Source organism: Equus przewalskii, chromosome 23 (assembly GCF_037783145.1).
Source record: "Equus przewalskii isolate Varuska chromosome 23, EquPr2, whole genome shotgun sequence".
Taxonomy (NCBI): domain Eukaryota; kingdom Metazoa; phylum Chordata; class Mammalia; order Perissodactyla; family Equidae; genus Equus; species Equus przewalskii.
Genome location: NC_091853.1, coordinates 8,902,465 through 8,919,159, shown reverse-complemented (window position 1 = coordinate 8,919,159; position 16,695 = coordinate 8,902,465). Strand labels below are relative to the sequence as shown.

General features: G+C 35.7%; 1 protein-coding gene across 17 annotated transcripts in view; it reads right to left on the bottom strand.

Annotated features, from left to right (window-relative positions):
- RABGAP1L (RAB GTPase activating protein 1 like) overlaps positions 1 to 16,695 on the bottom strand; it is a 675,876-nt gene that overhangs the window by 535,001 nt on the left and 124,180 nt on the right. For all 17 annotated transcript variants that reach the window (XM_070590936.1, XM_070590944.1, XM_070590948.1 and 14 more), the window contains one exon: positions 8,780 to 8,921. In XM_070590936.1, the coding sequence (XP_070447037.1) occupies positions 8,780 to 8,921 (142 nt within the window). The remainder of the gene's footprint in view (positions 1 to 8,779; positions 8,922 to 16,695) is intronic.

Sequence of the window (16,695 nt, the reverse complement as noted above, 5' to 3'; positions counted from 1 at the left end):
CTCAGCCATGCTGAGGCAGCAACCCACATATAAAGTAGAGGAAGACTGGCACGGATGTTAGCTCAGGGCTAATCTTCCTAAGCAATAAAGAAAAAGTAACTGAGTAGCAAACAAATAGTATCTAGCATTCTAAGATTATTTTAGTGGAACATATTTCCTCACCTGTAAAATGGATATAATAATATTATTGACCTTATAGGGTTGATATGAGGATTAAATGAATAATATAAGTAGGCAATTTAAATTCTTACTACTCAAAGTGTGGTGTAACCAAGAGCAGTGGCATCTGATACAAGAATTTTTTTTAGAAATGCAGATCAGGCCCCAGCCCAGACCTAAAAAATAAGATTTCATTGTAACAAGATCCCCGGGGAATGCATGTGCACATTTGAAGTTTGAGAAGCACTTCTCTAAACAGTGCTTGCCACATGTAAGTGCTATATGATCACGACATTTTCTTAAAAAATTCATTTCTTTTCTATATCTTCTATCTTCTTTTCATCTGAATATAAAAAATTTTCACTTGCAAACTGGTTCCTCTAGTAAAAGCTGTTTGTGATTGCCCTTTCTTCAATAAGACTATGAATTAAGAAATTACAAGAAAATAAACCTCTAGTTGAGTTTGAGACTATTTTGCTCACTGGTTATAATGAGTTAGAAGTAGTCTTAGACAGCTTACAGTCACTCAAATTAAGGGGAAAAATTTTTTTAAATAGAATTTTAAACAATTCAAACACAGAAACAAAAAATGCAGATTATACTAAACATCAAAAGTACAAACAAGGGTGAAGCTTACTAATATTACTATGAATCTGGTCTTTTACAATTACTTGGGCATGTGTGTTAAAGGAAAACCCACTGTATGTGCCATCTGTTGCCTTCTTGTAACTTGCCATCCATGTTACAAGTAACTATACAAGTATGAGGTCAACAAACAGAAAGCCATTTTGAAATTCAGATGAAGCAATACAAAGTACATCTCACGTTCCAAAAGCAGGAGCAATTCACAACATGTGAGAGTATATAAAGGTGACACGGTAATTTAAAAATAATCCCTATAATGTTGTATTGATTGACTTAACTTTCTGCTAAGATTCCTTGCATTCAAATTAATAGCCTTTAACACACCTCATTTTTTGAACAGCATTTGAAAAATATGCAAAGGTATCTTAATTCATTTTACTTTAGATCTTGCCCAGAAAATTAAGAGCAATTTTAGTCCTTTTAAATCTGTATCCCTTTTTATTAAATTACAGGCTAAGGTAAGACATTTTAGAGTGACTTGAACTTTCACTTTTGCTTTGACAGGCAAATTGTTGAAAATAATTAAATAAAAGAATACTCCAATTCCCCTCAGCAGGAAAACATCTCTACGCCACCTCCAGCTCTAACTTTTGATGGTTGCGGTGACAGAAATGTCAATTACAGAACTAATAATAAAGTGTTGAAAATGTATGAAAGACTTGACTTATAAAAGAAAAGAAACTATTACTTCCTACTCTGATTTTTGTAGCTTTTTTAACATATGTGATGCTAATAGATTTTCAAAAGACAAGGTGACATCTCAAATAGTGAAAAATTGTTAAGAACAGAAGTAAAACAATTTTAGAGAAAAACAGAAATCTGATGATGTGTTCTTATTCAGATCATATATAAGAATGAGAAATTGAAAATTTTATGTTTTTCATATTTTCAAATTCAATTCCATAAACGTTACCTCTGTTTTTCTAGTCTTTCTATTATTGAATCATTTTGAGGCATTATAAAGGAAAAATATTCATGCATTTATTATTATATTTATTATAATATTATACTATTTTTATGTATTGTTTACTCATATATTATTCTTCATACTATTTACTGAGCAAGCAAGATCACAATGAGAAGGTAGCATCTGAGGAAAGATTAGAAAGAGGGGGGGGCAAGAACCAGGTGGCAATCTAGCAAAAAAGAAGAGTTCCAGCCACAGGGAACAGCAAGTGCAATAGCCCAGAGGCAAGAGTACACCTGGTATGTCTGAAGAATAGTAAAAGGACAAGCGTGGAATTTGCGAGGCAGAGTGGTAGGAAACGAGGTCAGAAAGGTAAAAATCAGAGAGCAAGATCACATATGGCGGTGTAAATCACGGGAAAAGAACTTTGGTTGACTGAAATGAGAAGCTGTCACCCAGAAAAGTCCCTAAAAACATTTTCCATGTCTAATGCTTTGTTTTCAAGTTGTGCTTGCTTACAGGAACCAAGGCAGAACACTGCCAGGAGACCAAACCACAGAACTGGTCCAAACCAGAAAGGTCCAAGATGGCAATGAGGTACAGTGTGCAAAAGGTGCTATCTGCAAGAAAGAAAGATCTGCGCGTGCCCCAACTGCACGCAGCGCCCCAGCGATGACGTGGAGACCCCTTCCCCTTCATATCCCATAAGAACCCTGCTCACCTCCCCTTTGGGGAGGAGGTGTTTAGAGCACAAGCTCTGCCTCCTCCATGCACTGATCAATGAATAAAGATTCTGCTCTGCCATCCTGAACCTGGTCTCTTTCTACTGGCGTGAGCAACCTGGTGCCAGCAGCTCTGAGCAAAAGGACCCACTTGCGGGTCACCAGTCCCTTGGGTACCAAAACCAACAGAGGATTTTAAGAAGATAAGTAATGTGATCTGACAAATTTCAAAAGGATGAGTATGGCTGGTGTGTGGAACACAGACTAAGGAGGTGGGGACAAGAGTGGAAGGCAGGAGACCAGATAGGAGGTACTGCAGTAATCCACTATAAGAAATGATAGGGCTAGATAGAGGTCAGATTCTGGATTCCAAGATTTGGAGCCTTGGAGCTGCTACTTGCTAACAGAGGATGACTAAAGGCTTGGTTGTGAGAGAATCAGGCTTCAGTCATTTACTCCATCTAGAACACAGATTCTCTCCACAGAAAAGAAAAGGAAGCAAAACCATTTAGGAGACAGAATTCTGGAAACACGTCTCCATCATACACATGTAAGGCCTCACAGCCAGCATGGATGTGTGATTAGTTAGGGCCCCTTCTGGTCTCTCCTGAGTGTGTGCAGAGCCTTACACATGCACACAGCCTGCCAGACCACCAGCGATATGTAGGATCTTAAGAAGGCCCCATGTATTCCTTAAATATACTCTTTAAAATCTGGCCAATCTGTGGCTTTCCACAGCCAGAACTACAACCTCATGAAACTTGCAACATTGGCCATCCCATTCTTTTGCCACAAAAATCACTACTGTTTCCAACAACATTCCAGAGGTATTGGATTTTTCTATATTTGCTGCAAATAAAGTGAGCCGCTTCCGGCAGCGAAAGCAAAGCTACTAGTTTTCACAGCTTGCCCCACCCTGATAAAACTACAATGACAATGAGTCAGTCGTGGGAATGAGCACAATGGGAGTAGCATCAGAAGCCAAAACACGAGACTGTTCTTACCCAAGGTTCAGTAGTTTTTCTTGAATAAATGTTTCTCATTTTTTTGTATAACTTTGGTCACTTTCTCAAGTCCTGAACTGGCTGGTTTTTGACAATTTTATCAGTTTTTTGGTAAGTGGATTTGCCAAGCTCCTCACTCAGCCATTCTGCATTAAACACGTTTTAAATATAATTTGCCTGAGCAACATACTAAAAAATGTCATAGAAAATATTTTGAAACATTTCTAAGTATAGAAACTGCTAGTACGCTAAAATTATTATTTTCTTTTGACTGTTAACATGCCTTTGTTGAAGAGCTTATTCGGGTGGACTTAAGAGGAAAAAGCCTCTAAGCAGAGTAAACAGTATTTGCAAAGACACAAAAGCTTGTCAGGAATCTGTATGGTTAAGTGTTGGGTGGGTAACTCCTCTCTATTTTTAGTTCATTCCAACTACAGATGAGCTCAAATCTCTTAGATCCTAAAAATGCCCTTTCTTGGTCAGATATAACCCAGTGTTTTTAGTCCAATCTCTTTCCTCTTCTTTTCATCAACTTTCTTGAAAGAATCGTTAGAACACTGTTCTCCCTTCCTTGCCTCTAGTCAATCCTCAATCCACTATAAGGAGGCTTCTTTCTCAACTTTATTAAAATCACCCTCATAGGGGTTCAGTAACCTCTCAAATTTACCAAATCCAATTAACAATTTTTGGTCCTTATCATATTGAACCTCCCCGTTCCATTTGATAATACTGCTCATCGCTCCCTCCTCACACATCACTCCTTAGTCTATTACTACACTGTCTTAGTTCTCATATTGTTCTGATCATTTTTCTGCATATCCTTTAGCTGGGCTTTCTCTTTCCACATATACTCCTTAGATGTTAGTGATCTCCTAAACTCTACTTTTAACCCACTTCTCCAACATTTTCCCCCAAGGAAATTTCAGTCATTCTCATTGCTTCATGCTGATGACGCTTAAACCTTTCTCTCCAGCTATAAAACTTCTCTCACAGTTTGCCTATTTCTAGTAACTGGAAAATAGTTCTACTTTAATGTTCCACAGTGAGTTCAAACTCATCAATGTCTAAAGTTAAATGAGTCTTACCCCCACCCCCAAACCCACTCTTCCACCTTTTGTGTTCCCTATCTCATTTGCTGGCACCAAGATCATCCAGTCACCTAAGCTAGAAACCTAGATATAACCTGTGATTCTTTTTCCTCCCTTCTCTTCTACTGCCCATGACATCCAATTAACTTATAAGCCTCACTGATTTTACCTCCAATATATTCTCAAATCTATCTCTTCTGCCTTACATTTTAAGGTAGCCATTTTGACACAACTGTGTCAAAAGAATTCTGTCAAAACGGTCACGTCAAAAATGAAGCTTGAGGGGCCGGTCCGGTGGCGCAGCAGTTAAGTGTGCACATTCCCCTTTGGCAGGCCACGGTTCACTGGTTCAGATCCCTGGTGCAAATATGGCACCGCCTGGCAAGCCATGTTGTGGGTAGGCATCCCACATATAAAATAGAGGAAGATGGGCAAGAATTTAGCTCAGGGCCAGTCTTTCGCAGCAAAAAGAGGAGGACTGGCAGCAGATGTTAGCTCAGGGCTAATCTTCCTCAAAAAAAAAAAAAGAAAAGAAAAGAAAAGAAACTTGAGTTCAATTTAGCTCTCTGCTAAGACTAAAAAATGATGGCCTTTCCAATGCTTGCCCACATGATTTTAAGATCCTGGCAGTGGATGTTTCTGAATAATTTGCTGATTAATAATGAGCCAAAACTGGGATCATTTGGTTTGCTACTTACTTCTAAATGCTATCAGTTTTCTAGTAATGTTGTTTTCCAAAATAAATCTTTTCCATTAAAGTGTACATCTGCACAACTTTCAAATCTCATCACCCCTAAAGTAATTATCACTGGATCAAAAAACACCTTTCCAAGCCTTGAATGACACTGAATAATACGTCAGACAAAACGCAAGGGAAATAAACTAAAGGTGTGCTTGTGTGTCTGAAAGACTTCTTTCGAAGAGAATATTTTGGTTTTCAATAGATTTTTCTACAACACGTCCTTTAAAGAAGGATGAGTGGCTTCTGCCTAACATAATTTAAATATTCTATATGTAAAGTTCCTTTTTAATGCACTAGCTTATCTGCATGCATGAAATCACTCTTCAAAAATGCTTTCACATAAAACAATGCTATTTGGAAGATAGGGTTTCATGTTATATTTTCATATTATATTGCATTATATCCTTCTATCCAAAGTCTGTGATTTTAGACAGACCTAGAATATGAAAGACTAGAATATCTTGTCTGTAAAGGGAATATTAAAAATACTACCTCTTAAGCAATCAGGAGTGGCATGATATCAATTCACTGGTTTAAAGAAGAATACCTTGATTTTGTGTGTCATGAAAATTCATGGGGCTTCAGGGTGAGAGAGAGAGGTTTGAATTCTGCATATTATACTTATTAGCCCTATGACCTCGAATGACTGACTTAAAAATTTTTAGTCTAGTTCCTCATATGTAATATAAAGATGATAACAGTTATTTCTTAGGGCTAAAGTGAGTAAAATATGAAACTAGGTCTCTGAACATCTAATATATTATACACCACAAAGCAGATACTTAATCCATGTTAATTAGTTATCCTTCTTTTAAGTTAGTGGATAGAAGTGAGGAATTTTTATTTACTAAATTAGAATAAAAGGCATACTTATGTGATACTAAACTGTAGAATGCATTCTTATTGAGTAGCACATGTCATTCTATTACTTTTGTTCTCTCCCAATTTTAGTTCCATATATTTTTCAATTCTAAAAGGAACAGCATTCTTGTAAGACATTACCTGAAATCTTGTGATCAAATAACTTTTGCTTGCCACACCTGTTTACTCTTCTTCCTAAGCGCACAGCTCAATTACATTCCCCAACCACCCCTATGGTTCTTGTTTAGCAAAAAAGAACGTGACAGCTTCCAGATCTAGCCCAAAATTCTCCTGCGATTCCACGATCTGATGTCTGGTCTTTTCCTCTTTCTGTTGGCTAGGATGCAGACGACAACAGTGTTCCTGAAAATCTCGTATAGAAGATAGTGAAGTCACACAGTGGAAGTAAGCGCTGAACTCTGTGATCAACAGAATACTATGGAAGCGATGTTGTGTGACTCCAAGGCTAGGACATAAAAGGCCTTGCAGCTTCCACTTTGGTCTCTTGGATTGCCATGTGAGGCAAGCTAGCCATTAAACCATAAGGACATCCAAGCAGCCCCTCTGGGGAGGCCTATGTGGAGAGGAAACAAAGTTTCTTGCCAACCACCTGCATCACTTTGGCAGCTATGTAAATGAGCCCCTTGGAAGCTTCTCCAAGCTTCAGCCCCACCCAGTGAAGTCTTCAGATGACTATATCCCCAGACAATATCTGAGTCTTCATAAGAAACTCTTAGCCAGAACTGCCCAGACAACCCACTCCCTAATTCCTGAACCACAGAAACCATAAAAGATAATAAATGGTTTTTCTTTTTTAAGCCAAAAAAAAAAAAAAGAACTCTGACTTCTACCACCAACCATACCTAAAAATTTAAATAGATCACAGACAAATCATTAAGGAAAACACTGACAAATTAGACTTCATAAAAACTAAACTTTTGCTCTTCAAAAGACATTGTTCAGAAAATGAAAAGGCAAACTACACAGAGGGAGAAAATAATTGCAAAACATATCTGAAGGACTTTTATCAATATATATAAAAAATCTTAATAAGAAGATATTTGACTCAATTTAAAAATAGGCAACAGACTTGAAAAGACTCTTGACCAAGAAGATATATAAATGAAAAGACGCACAACATCACTAGTCTAATTTCACTAGAATTAGAGAAATTCAAATCAATATCACAAGATACCACTATATACCCACTAGAATGGCTAAAATTTTAAAAAGTGACAAAGCCAAATGTTAATAAGGATACAGAGCAACTGACTCATTATGTTGCTGATAAGGATGAAAAATGGGACAGCTACTTTGAAAAACAGCTTACTGGTTTCTTATAAAGTTAAACAGACACTTACTGTAAGAGCCAGTCAGTCCACTCCTAGGTATTTACCCAAGAGGAATGAAAGCATATATTCACCAAAGACTTGTACTCAAATATTCACAGCAGCTTTTTCTTAATAGCCAATAGTTAGAAACAACTCAAAAGTCCATTAACTGGTAACTAAATAAATAAGCAAATTGTGGCATATCTTTACAACAAATTACTACCCAGCAATTAAAAGGAACCAACTACTCACACAACATGGATAAATCTCAAAAGTATTATGCTCTGTGAAAGATTCTATATACAAAAGACTATGTACCAAACGGTTCCATTTATATGAAGTTGTAGAAAAGGCAAAAACAGTGTGACAGAAAACAGATCAGTAGTTGCACAGCTAAGAAGAAAGGACAGACTGAAATGGGACACAAGGGAAATTTGGAGGGCTAATGGCAATGTTTTATATGACGATTCCGGTGGTGATTATACACATGTATCCATTTGTCAAAATTCAATGAACTATTCACTTAAAACAGGCATTCTATTATATTTAAATCATACCTTCATTTTTTTTATGTAACACAGAATAATATCTAGCATACAATAAGCACTCAATAAGTATTAACTTAAAATATTATTTCTATGGCAATCAAAAACAGTTATGGTTTCATAGAGAGAGAGACTGAGAATTCTAAGACACTTTTTTCAAAGATGATACAAATTCAGAAATCTACTTTTAATAAACCCTACCCTATAAGCAGATAATAAAGGGCTTAAAATAAAGATTGTCATTTAGCTCTAGTTTCTATAAAAAGAGTATAGAGCACAGAGCCAAATGAAGTTTGACTCTCATGAGGTTGGTTAGCATCTCTCGGCAGCATTCATGTAGTAAACAGAGGAGATAACATGCTATTTCCAAAAAGTGAGTGGTTAAGTGATAAGGCAACAACAAAAAACAAGTCAAAACTGAATAACGTCAAATGAGAAGTAGGACATGACATATCACTGAAATTCTAAAAACACTTGAGAGAATCTGAAACTTCTCATTAAACACTTCAAAATACCTGAAATAAAATAAGAAGGAAAACAGTAAAGTGAGACTGTCAAATTGAAATAGTTGCATAAGTGACACTGGGGACTATGCAATCAAGGAACTAAATGAACCAAATTCTTTCCTGCATCTAGCAGAAGCTAGGTTAAAGTAGCAGAGACTAGGAATAATCACCACTCCCTACCCGACCCCTTGCACACACAGACATACCTTTGAGGATTATAAGTAAAGCAGCTATACAAAGAGAGGGAACTGAATAAGGTCACTTCTTACCCTCTTCTGCTTCATCCTCCTGGGGTGACATTGGACCCCCTCCACTAGTAGGAGTGACTGGCTCCTCCTTCTCAGACTCTCGCTGTAGACTAACCACCTCATATATTGCATCTCCAGCATTGGTATGGCCTTTTCCCTCAGACTGAGAAAGATATAAACATGAGTTTCAATATGAGAAATCCAAGAGAAACACTGAAAGATACTATTTCATACATTCATTAAAAAGAGCTGAAATGAAGAGCAACATGTCATGTTTGATCTACAGCATATCTGAAGTTGAGAAAATTTTTAAAATGCATTCTTCTTCACATGACATTCTAAACGTATGGTTCTTTTAGTATTATTTTAACCAATACAATCAAACCTACTAACCATTTTGAGAGAATTCAATTTCTTTTTATCAGAGAAACCTGAGACACTACAGATTCTAGGGCAGACGGATAAGCAAGTGATGCTAGATTCGCAGGATTCATTACCTTGCACTGAGGTACAGAGATACCAGCTACATTCATCAACTAATTCATGGAAGCAGATAGTTTTTACCTTATAAATGGTTACATTCTAAATGGCCTTTTTTTTAAGGAGGAAAAACTAAGGCAACTGCCAATTAATCAACTTAGCATGGCCTACAAAGCCCTAAACTGACCCCTGCCTCTCTCTCTCCAGCCTCATCTCACACACAAAGTTTGTTACTTCATTCCAGCCACTCTGGCTTTGTCTCCGCTCCTGGAACCTTTGAATTCTTTTCCAACTCAAGAACTTGGGACATCCTTTTCTCTCCACCAATTTAGCTTTTCCTCCTGCTCTTTGCTAACTTGGATTCTTACCTCTAATTCACTTCTACAAAGAATCTAAACCAAGTTCCCCATGTTTTTGATTCTCATCATACCGTCCTTCCCCTTCACTGCACTTACTACAGTATAATTAGACATATTATTTGTTTAATGGCTGTCTCGTCCACAAGACAGTAAGCACCATAAGGGCAAGGACTATGTCGATTTTCAATCAGAAATAATATGGTACCTGACAGAGAGTAGGTACTCAACAAATATCAGTGAAATGAATGACGAGACTAATGGTAAAGCACATGGATTTTGGAGTCAAACAGACCTGGGTCTGAACTCAAGTTTCACTACTAATAAGATGCACGGTCTTAGACAAATTACTTAACTTCACTGAGTCACAATATCTATATCAAGAAAGTGGAAATAATACCACCTCCAAATTGTTAAGAAGATTAAATATAATAATTAAAATTTATAATTTCAAGTTATAAAAATATAACTATTTTAATTATTCACTGTTTTTAAGAATTAATTCTGAACCATAAATCAAATTTCAGGTACATTTTCAAATCACTTAGCAAATAATAAAAGTTAAAATTGTCCACTGCATTAAAAATAGAGAAAAAAAAGAGGCCATAAAAAGTTAAGCGGTTAGATTTAAACCAACCCAATTTTTATTGCATTTCTATCACATTCAAGAAACAGAGACCTCAAACACTAGAGCAACCACTAAAATAATCATATAAAGAAATACAGTAAAAATGAAACACTAACTAAATGTCCAAATAATCCAAAAGATAGCAGAAAAGGAGAAACAGAGAAATGAAAAGCAGAAAACAAATAATAAAATGGTAGACCTAAACTCAAACATATCAATAATTACATTAAATATAAATAGCCAAAACATGATGATTAAACAGCAGAGAGAGATATTAAAAACAAGACACAACTACATTCTGTCTAGAAAAAAATCTATTTTAAATACAATGATATAGGCAAGTTATAAGTAAAATGAGGGAAGAAAATACATCATGAAAACACTAATCAAGAGGAAGCTGACGAGATTGTATTAATGTAAGACAAAGTAGACTACCAAGCAAGAAATTACTGGGGATAAAGAAGGAGGTTGTACAATGTTAAAAGGACCAATTCAAGAAGAATACATAAGTATCTTATAAGTGTGTGCACCTAACACCAGGGTCTCAAATATATAAAGTAAAAATTGGTAGAAATGAAAGCAGATAGACAAATCTACATTTATAATTGGAGACTTCAACATTCTTCTCACAGTAATCAAAACAAAAAGTATACAAAAATTTGGCAAGGTTACAGAAGAACATAACATCATCATCAACAAGATCTGATATTTATACACCACTCCACCCAACAACAGCAGATACATACTTCTCAAATGCACATGGAACATTAACCAAGACAAATCATTTCCTGGGTATAAAACAAACTTGAAGAAAGTTTTAAAAATTGAAATCACAAAAAAACATGTTTTGGGGACAGCCCAGAGGTGTAATGGTTAAGTCTGCACACTCTGCTTCAGTGGCCCAGGGTTTGTAGGTTTGGATCCTGGGCACAGACCTACACACCCCTTGTCAAGCCACAGGGATAATATTCCTCAACCAAAAAGAGGAAGATTGGGGGGCCAGCCAGTGGCGTAGTGGTTAAGTTAGCATGCTCTGCTTCAGTGGCCCAGGGTTCGCAGGTTTGGATCCTGGGCACAGACCTACACACCACTCATCAAGCCATGCTATGGTGGCATCCCACATAGAAAACAGAGGAAGACTGCCACAGATATTGGCTCAGAGACAATCTTCCTCAAGCAAAAAGAGGAAGATTGGCATGTCTGTTGCCAATCTTCCTCACCAAAAAAAAAAACAAAGAGAGAGAAGAAGATTGGCAACAGATGTTAGTTCAGGGCCAATCTTCCTCACTAAATACATATATATGTTTACTGACTATAATACAACTAAATTGGAAATCAGCAACAGAAATATATCTGAAATAATCCCTAAATATTTGGAAATAAAATAACACACTTCTAAATAATCCATGGATCAAATTCAAAGGAGAATGCTCAAATTAGAAAATATTTTGAATAGGACAAAAATGAAAATAGAAAATCAAAATCAGTAGGATACATCTAAACAGTGTATATAGGGAGATGTCAAGTTATAAGTGCTTATATTTGAAACGAATCATCCAAAAGTCAATAATCTACAAGATTATTACAAGAAAAGAAAACCACAGGCCAATATCCCTTATAAACAAAAATCCTCAACCAAATTTAGCAAATCAAATCCAGCAATATATATACAAAATAATATATCACAACCAGTGGGGTTTATCCGGGAAACGCAAAGATAGTTCAACATTGGAAAAATCAATGTAATCCACCACAGACTAAAGAAGAAGGACCACATGATCATATCAATTAACGCAGAAAAGGCATTTGAGAAAATTCAGCATTCACTCATTCATGTTAAAAATTTTCAGTAAACTAGGAATACAAGGGAGTTTTCTCAACCTGATAAAGCATATCTATGATAGACCTGAAACTAACATCATACTTAATGGTAAAAAGACTGAATACTTTCCTCCTGAGACTGAGAACAAAGCAAGGATGTACACTGTCACCATTCCTACTCAACATTGTATGGAAGTCCTAGCTAGTACAATAAAGCAAGAAAAAGAAATAACACACAGATTGGAAAGGAAAAAATAAAACTCTTCTTACTTACAAACAATATATTTCTTTGTCAGGGGTAGAAAAACTCTTTCTATAAAGGCTAGAATAAAAATATTTTAAGCTTTGCAAGCCAATATAGTCTCAGTCACAACTACACAACTCTGCTATCGTGGAAAAGTGTTACAATAGTGGTAAAATATTTCATCTGCACTTAGTTTCCTATACAAGCATAATTTTCTCTGCTACCATGATCTCATGTACACCTAAACATTCTATCCAGCAATTGAGTTTCAAATATGGAATTTTTTTTATAAAAAATACTTTTTATTGCCAATATCCATATACTTTTAGATAACTAAAAATCAATCTGTATTTCTAAAATAAATTGCCTGGTTCATGTTAGAATTAATTATAGCACTTAGCAACATGCAAATACATGGTGGGTGCTCAATAAATTTGGTTGACTAAATCACATTACAAAGATTCATTAAACTTACGTAAATAAACTCAAATTTTTTTCAAAATAGTACATTATCATCAAATACAAACTATAATATGCTGTTATCTCTGCTTATAAATCCTCTGAAGCCACAGGTCTCAACACTGGCTATAAATGAGGAAACCAGACCTGGGCTTTTAAAATTTTAAACACTAATGCCTACTAGTCAGAATCTTTAGGGTGGGGTCCAGGAATCTGGATTTTTTTTAAAGGGCCACAAGTGATTCTGATGCAAAGCTAAACTGTGAACTACTGCCTATAAGACCTTTTGTTTTTAACAAAAATGTCTATGTTTAAAAGTCATAAATCATATAACAGAATCAGATACTCTTACCAAGATGCAGATATATATAATCACATGGAAAATAGAAGTTTGCAAGGAACTTCTATTGGCCTCTGTACAACTGAAGGTAAAGAAAGCCAATCCTAAACAGAAGTGTAAAGTTAGCAGAACATTTGCCTCCCACAGCCTTTTATTTTCCCACAACCTTATAAGTACCCCTCCAACCTTACTAATTTTCATCTTTCTGCAATTAGAACAGTTATTCCTGCTATTCAGTAACTCTTGGTTATTTTTTTCCAGTTTTATTGAGATATAATTGACATATAACATTGTATAAGGTGAAGGTGTACAACACAATGATTTGATATATTGTATATATTACAAAATAATTACCACAATAAGTTTAGTTAGCATCCATCTCCTCACGTAGTTACTCTTGGATATTTACTGATTATACTTTGATTTAAATAGGTTTAAATCAGCATGTATCTTTAAAAGAAAATTTTCCTTTTATGCTTTTTAACTCTAATAATTGGTAAATGGATTGTCTCCAACTGAAAAGAATGTCAAGGCACCTGAAAGCAAGGGAAAAGAGCTTTTGGAGGAGTGTAAAAAAACATTATGTTAACATTAAACCTACATTTAGCATAGAGCCCAAAGCAAGCCTAAAGGAGGCTGTGTTAGGACAAGGGTCTAAGGGCAGCTTCTTCTACCTCCAGCCTGGCTCATGCTCTCCTAGAGAAGAAAGAAGAGGTGGCTCACTTTCCTCTAAGCCATAGGAGCTCACAGCAATGCTCCTATCACTGTTATGAACTCCTGTCAGGACCTGGAGCCTACCCTTTTCTTACAGGCAAGACTTCTCCCTCCAAACCATCCCTCAACTGAAAGCACAAGACAGGAAGATGGCCTCTGGAGAACAGATTTGTCAAGAGAGAAGTTTTTCTTTCCTCTTAACACTTGACCTACAGTCTCACTTCTAGTCTCTCTGGCATTATGACTGCCTCTCATTTCACTGTAACTTCCCCCCTCTCCTGTTTCTTGATACTCCTCTTTTTGCTGAATCCTAATTCTATTCCTAGCAGACCCCAAAGGCAGGTAAAATACTTAGAATAGTGCTCAATGCACAGTAAGCGCAATATAAGTGTTACTTCTGGTTACTGTTTTGTGCGGTTAGATGATATAATACTTTGGGGCAGGAGACAGTCTAACTGTGGTACAATATGCAAGTAACATTCCGGAATAACTAAGAAGCAAAAGTGGTTTCCAATCCTATTCTAGTGCTACTCTGGAAATCTTCCAGAACAAACAGTTACAATGGTAATAATAATAACGATAGCAAGCATTCAATCCTGACAACAACCCAAGCTCATCCAAGTCTTAGGACTTTGCGTTAACTGTTCTCTTGAAAGGTCATTCCCTGGATCTTCATATCACTTGAAGATCCTTCTTGTCACTCAGACCTCAGACATTTAAATGTCAACTCCTCAGAGAGGCCTTCCTTGACTACCCAGAATCCACCCAGTCATCAAAGCACTCTGTTACTATCTGCTATCTTGCCATCTATTTGCCTGCCTGCCTATCTCCTCCATGTATTCTCCTTACATTACAATGTAAGTACCATGAAGCAGGGACCTCATCTGCAGCGTTTACCACTATACCCCCAATGTCTACAATAGTAATTTGTCACAGAGTAGGCACTTAAAAAAAGGTTTATTAAATGAATTAACAAGTAAATAAGCAAACAACTCTACACAGTAAATATTATTTTTACCTCCATTTTACACATGAAGAAGCTTAAGTTTAGAGACACAACTACCACATGGCAGAATGAGGAACTAGCCTCATGCCTAGTATCAGAATCAAATCATTAATATTTTGGCTTACCTTTCTGCCTCACTTTATAGTCTACAATGTGATAATACAGGCATTATCTTATATGCTAAAATACACTCTGTTCTCAATTTCGGCTGTACTCACAGAAAATGACACATATTTCCTCAAAGGGACTTCTTTTAACCAATACTTTGGGTCACTCTACTGCTGTGGTCCCTCCCTTTTCTAAATCCCACAGCATTTTGTATATTATTTTCATTTGTTATTTATCATATTCTTCCTTGTAAATGGTAATTTTTATATACTTCCTTATTAATAGGAGGTGACACAGAGATCATCTGGGAGTAAGGGTTATATTGTCAACATCTTATCCTCACTGTGGCCAGGACCACAGATACCATAAATTAACTTTGAATTAACTTGACTACAACAGTCATGGAATTATGTGTGCTAAAATTATGTAGTTAATTCAAATGTCATAGAATTTTAGAGATGAAAAATACCAGTAATACTATTAGTCCACATTCTTATTTTATAATAAGGAAACCAAGGCTTACAGAGATAAAGGGACTCCTAGTAGGATTTATGTTTTATTATCTTTTGAGAACAAGCCTCATCTAACATATCTATTTCACATACAGATTCCAAACACTTATTTCATATACTAAATCTAAAATACATGATACACAGTACATATCTATACAGGAGTAGGTGATTTCTTTTCAACCAAATATAAAATTCATTATGTCTTTCAGGCCAGATGTTCCAATAACTAAACACAACATAATTTTTTATTATTATTACAGTTTAAAAATCTTCATCATAAGCTGCAACAATTTTTTCAGAAAATTTGTTCATCATGGTAATCAGATATGGTAATTGAAATTATTTAAATTATTTAAATCTTACTAATTCTACAACATACGCTTGGTATCTCAAGAAATGTCAATCTGCATTAAAATATGCTGTGCTGGCCTCAAAACACTCTGCATTTCCTAGACTAAGCTAATGTAAATAACATTTCTTAAGATTATATTTAAAATAAATATTATATAAGCATTTCTTTCTTCATAACGTGGTTTTTTCCCCTTAAAAAACTGCCTCAAATTGTTCTTTGTTGTTTATCACACCTTCCCAAAATAAGCAAGAACTCAAGGGACAATTGAACTCTCTTTTACAATAACTTCATCTAATCATCTAAAATCTGCTCCTATTTTTCCTGAAAATTTCTATCCTCATATATGCCTAATTATGAAATAAAAGATCATTGAGTTCACTGAAGTAAGTGTTGCATTTTCCAAGCTCCTATCTGCATATGCTTCCACTCTTTTATGCCTAAAATAACTTCGCTGTTATCAATTTTTACTACATTTTGGCACCAGCACAAAGTAGAAAACATTTTTATGAGGAACAACACAGCTAAGAATGTTGCACACCATTATTGTGAACAAAAGCAGTTATCTCTGTTCATAGGAAATCATTTCATTTCAAAATTTGAACAAGTAGTGTTTTAAGAGTAACATCATAGTCTTAAATGCAAGAATATTATCTGGACCTAAAGAAAGTACATCTGACTATGAAATAAGCAAAATTTCATTATTATCTATCAATTATGTTGCTACTTCTCCATCATACTCAAGTAGCTCTCTTTGTCACATTACTCTCCAGGAGGTGATAAGCCTTTTATTTTTATTTGTTAAATTTTCCACACAGTAAAAGAATACAAGTTATTAGACAAGAGGACTATTCCTCATTCATAGGTCACTTGGCAATGCTTTCTTAAACTCCACAGAAGCGAAACAAGGGAGAGGAATG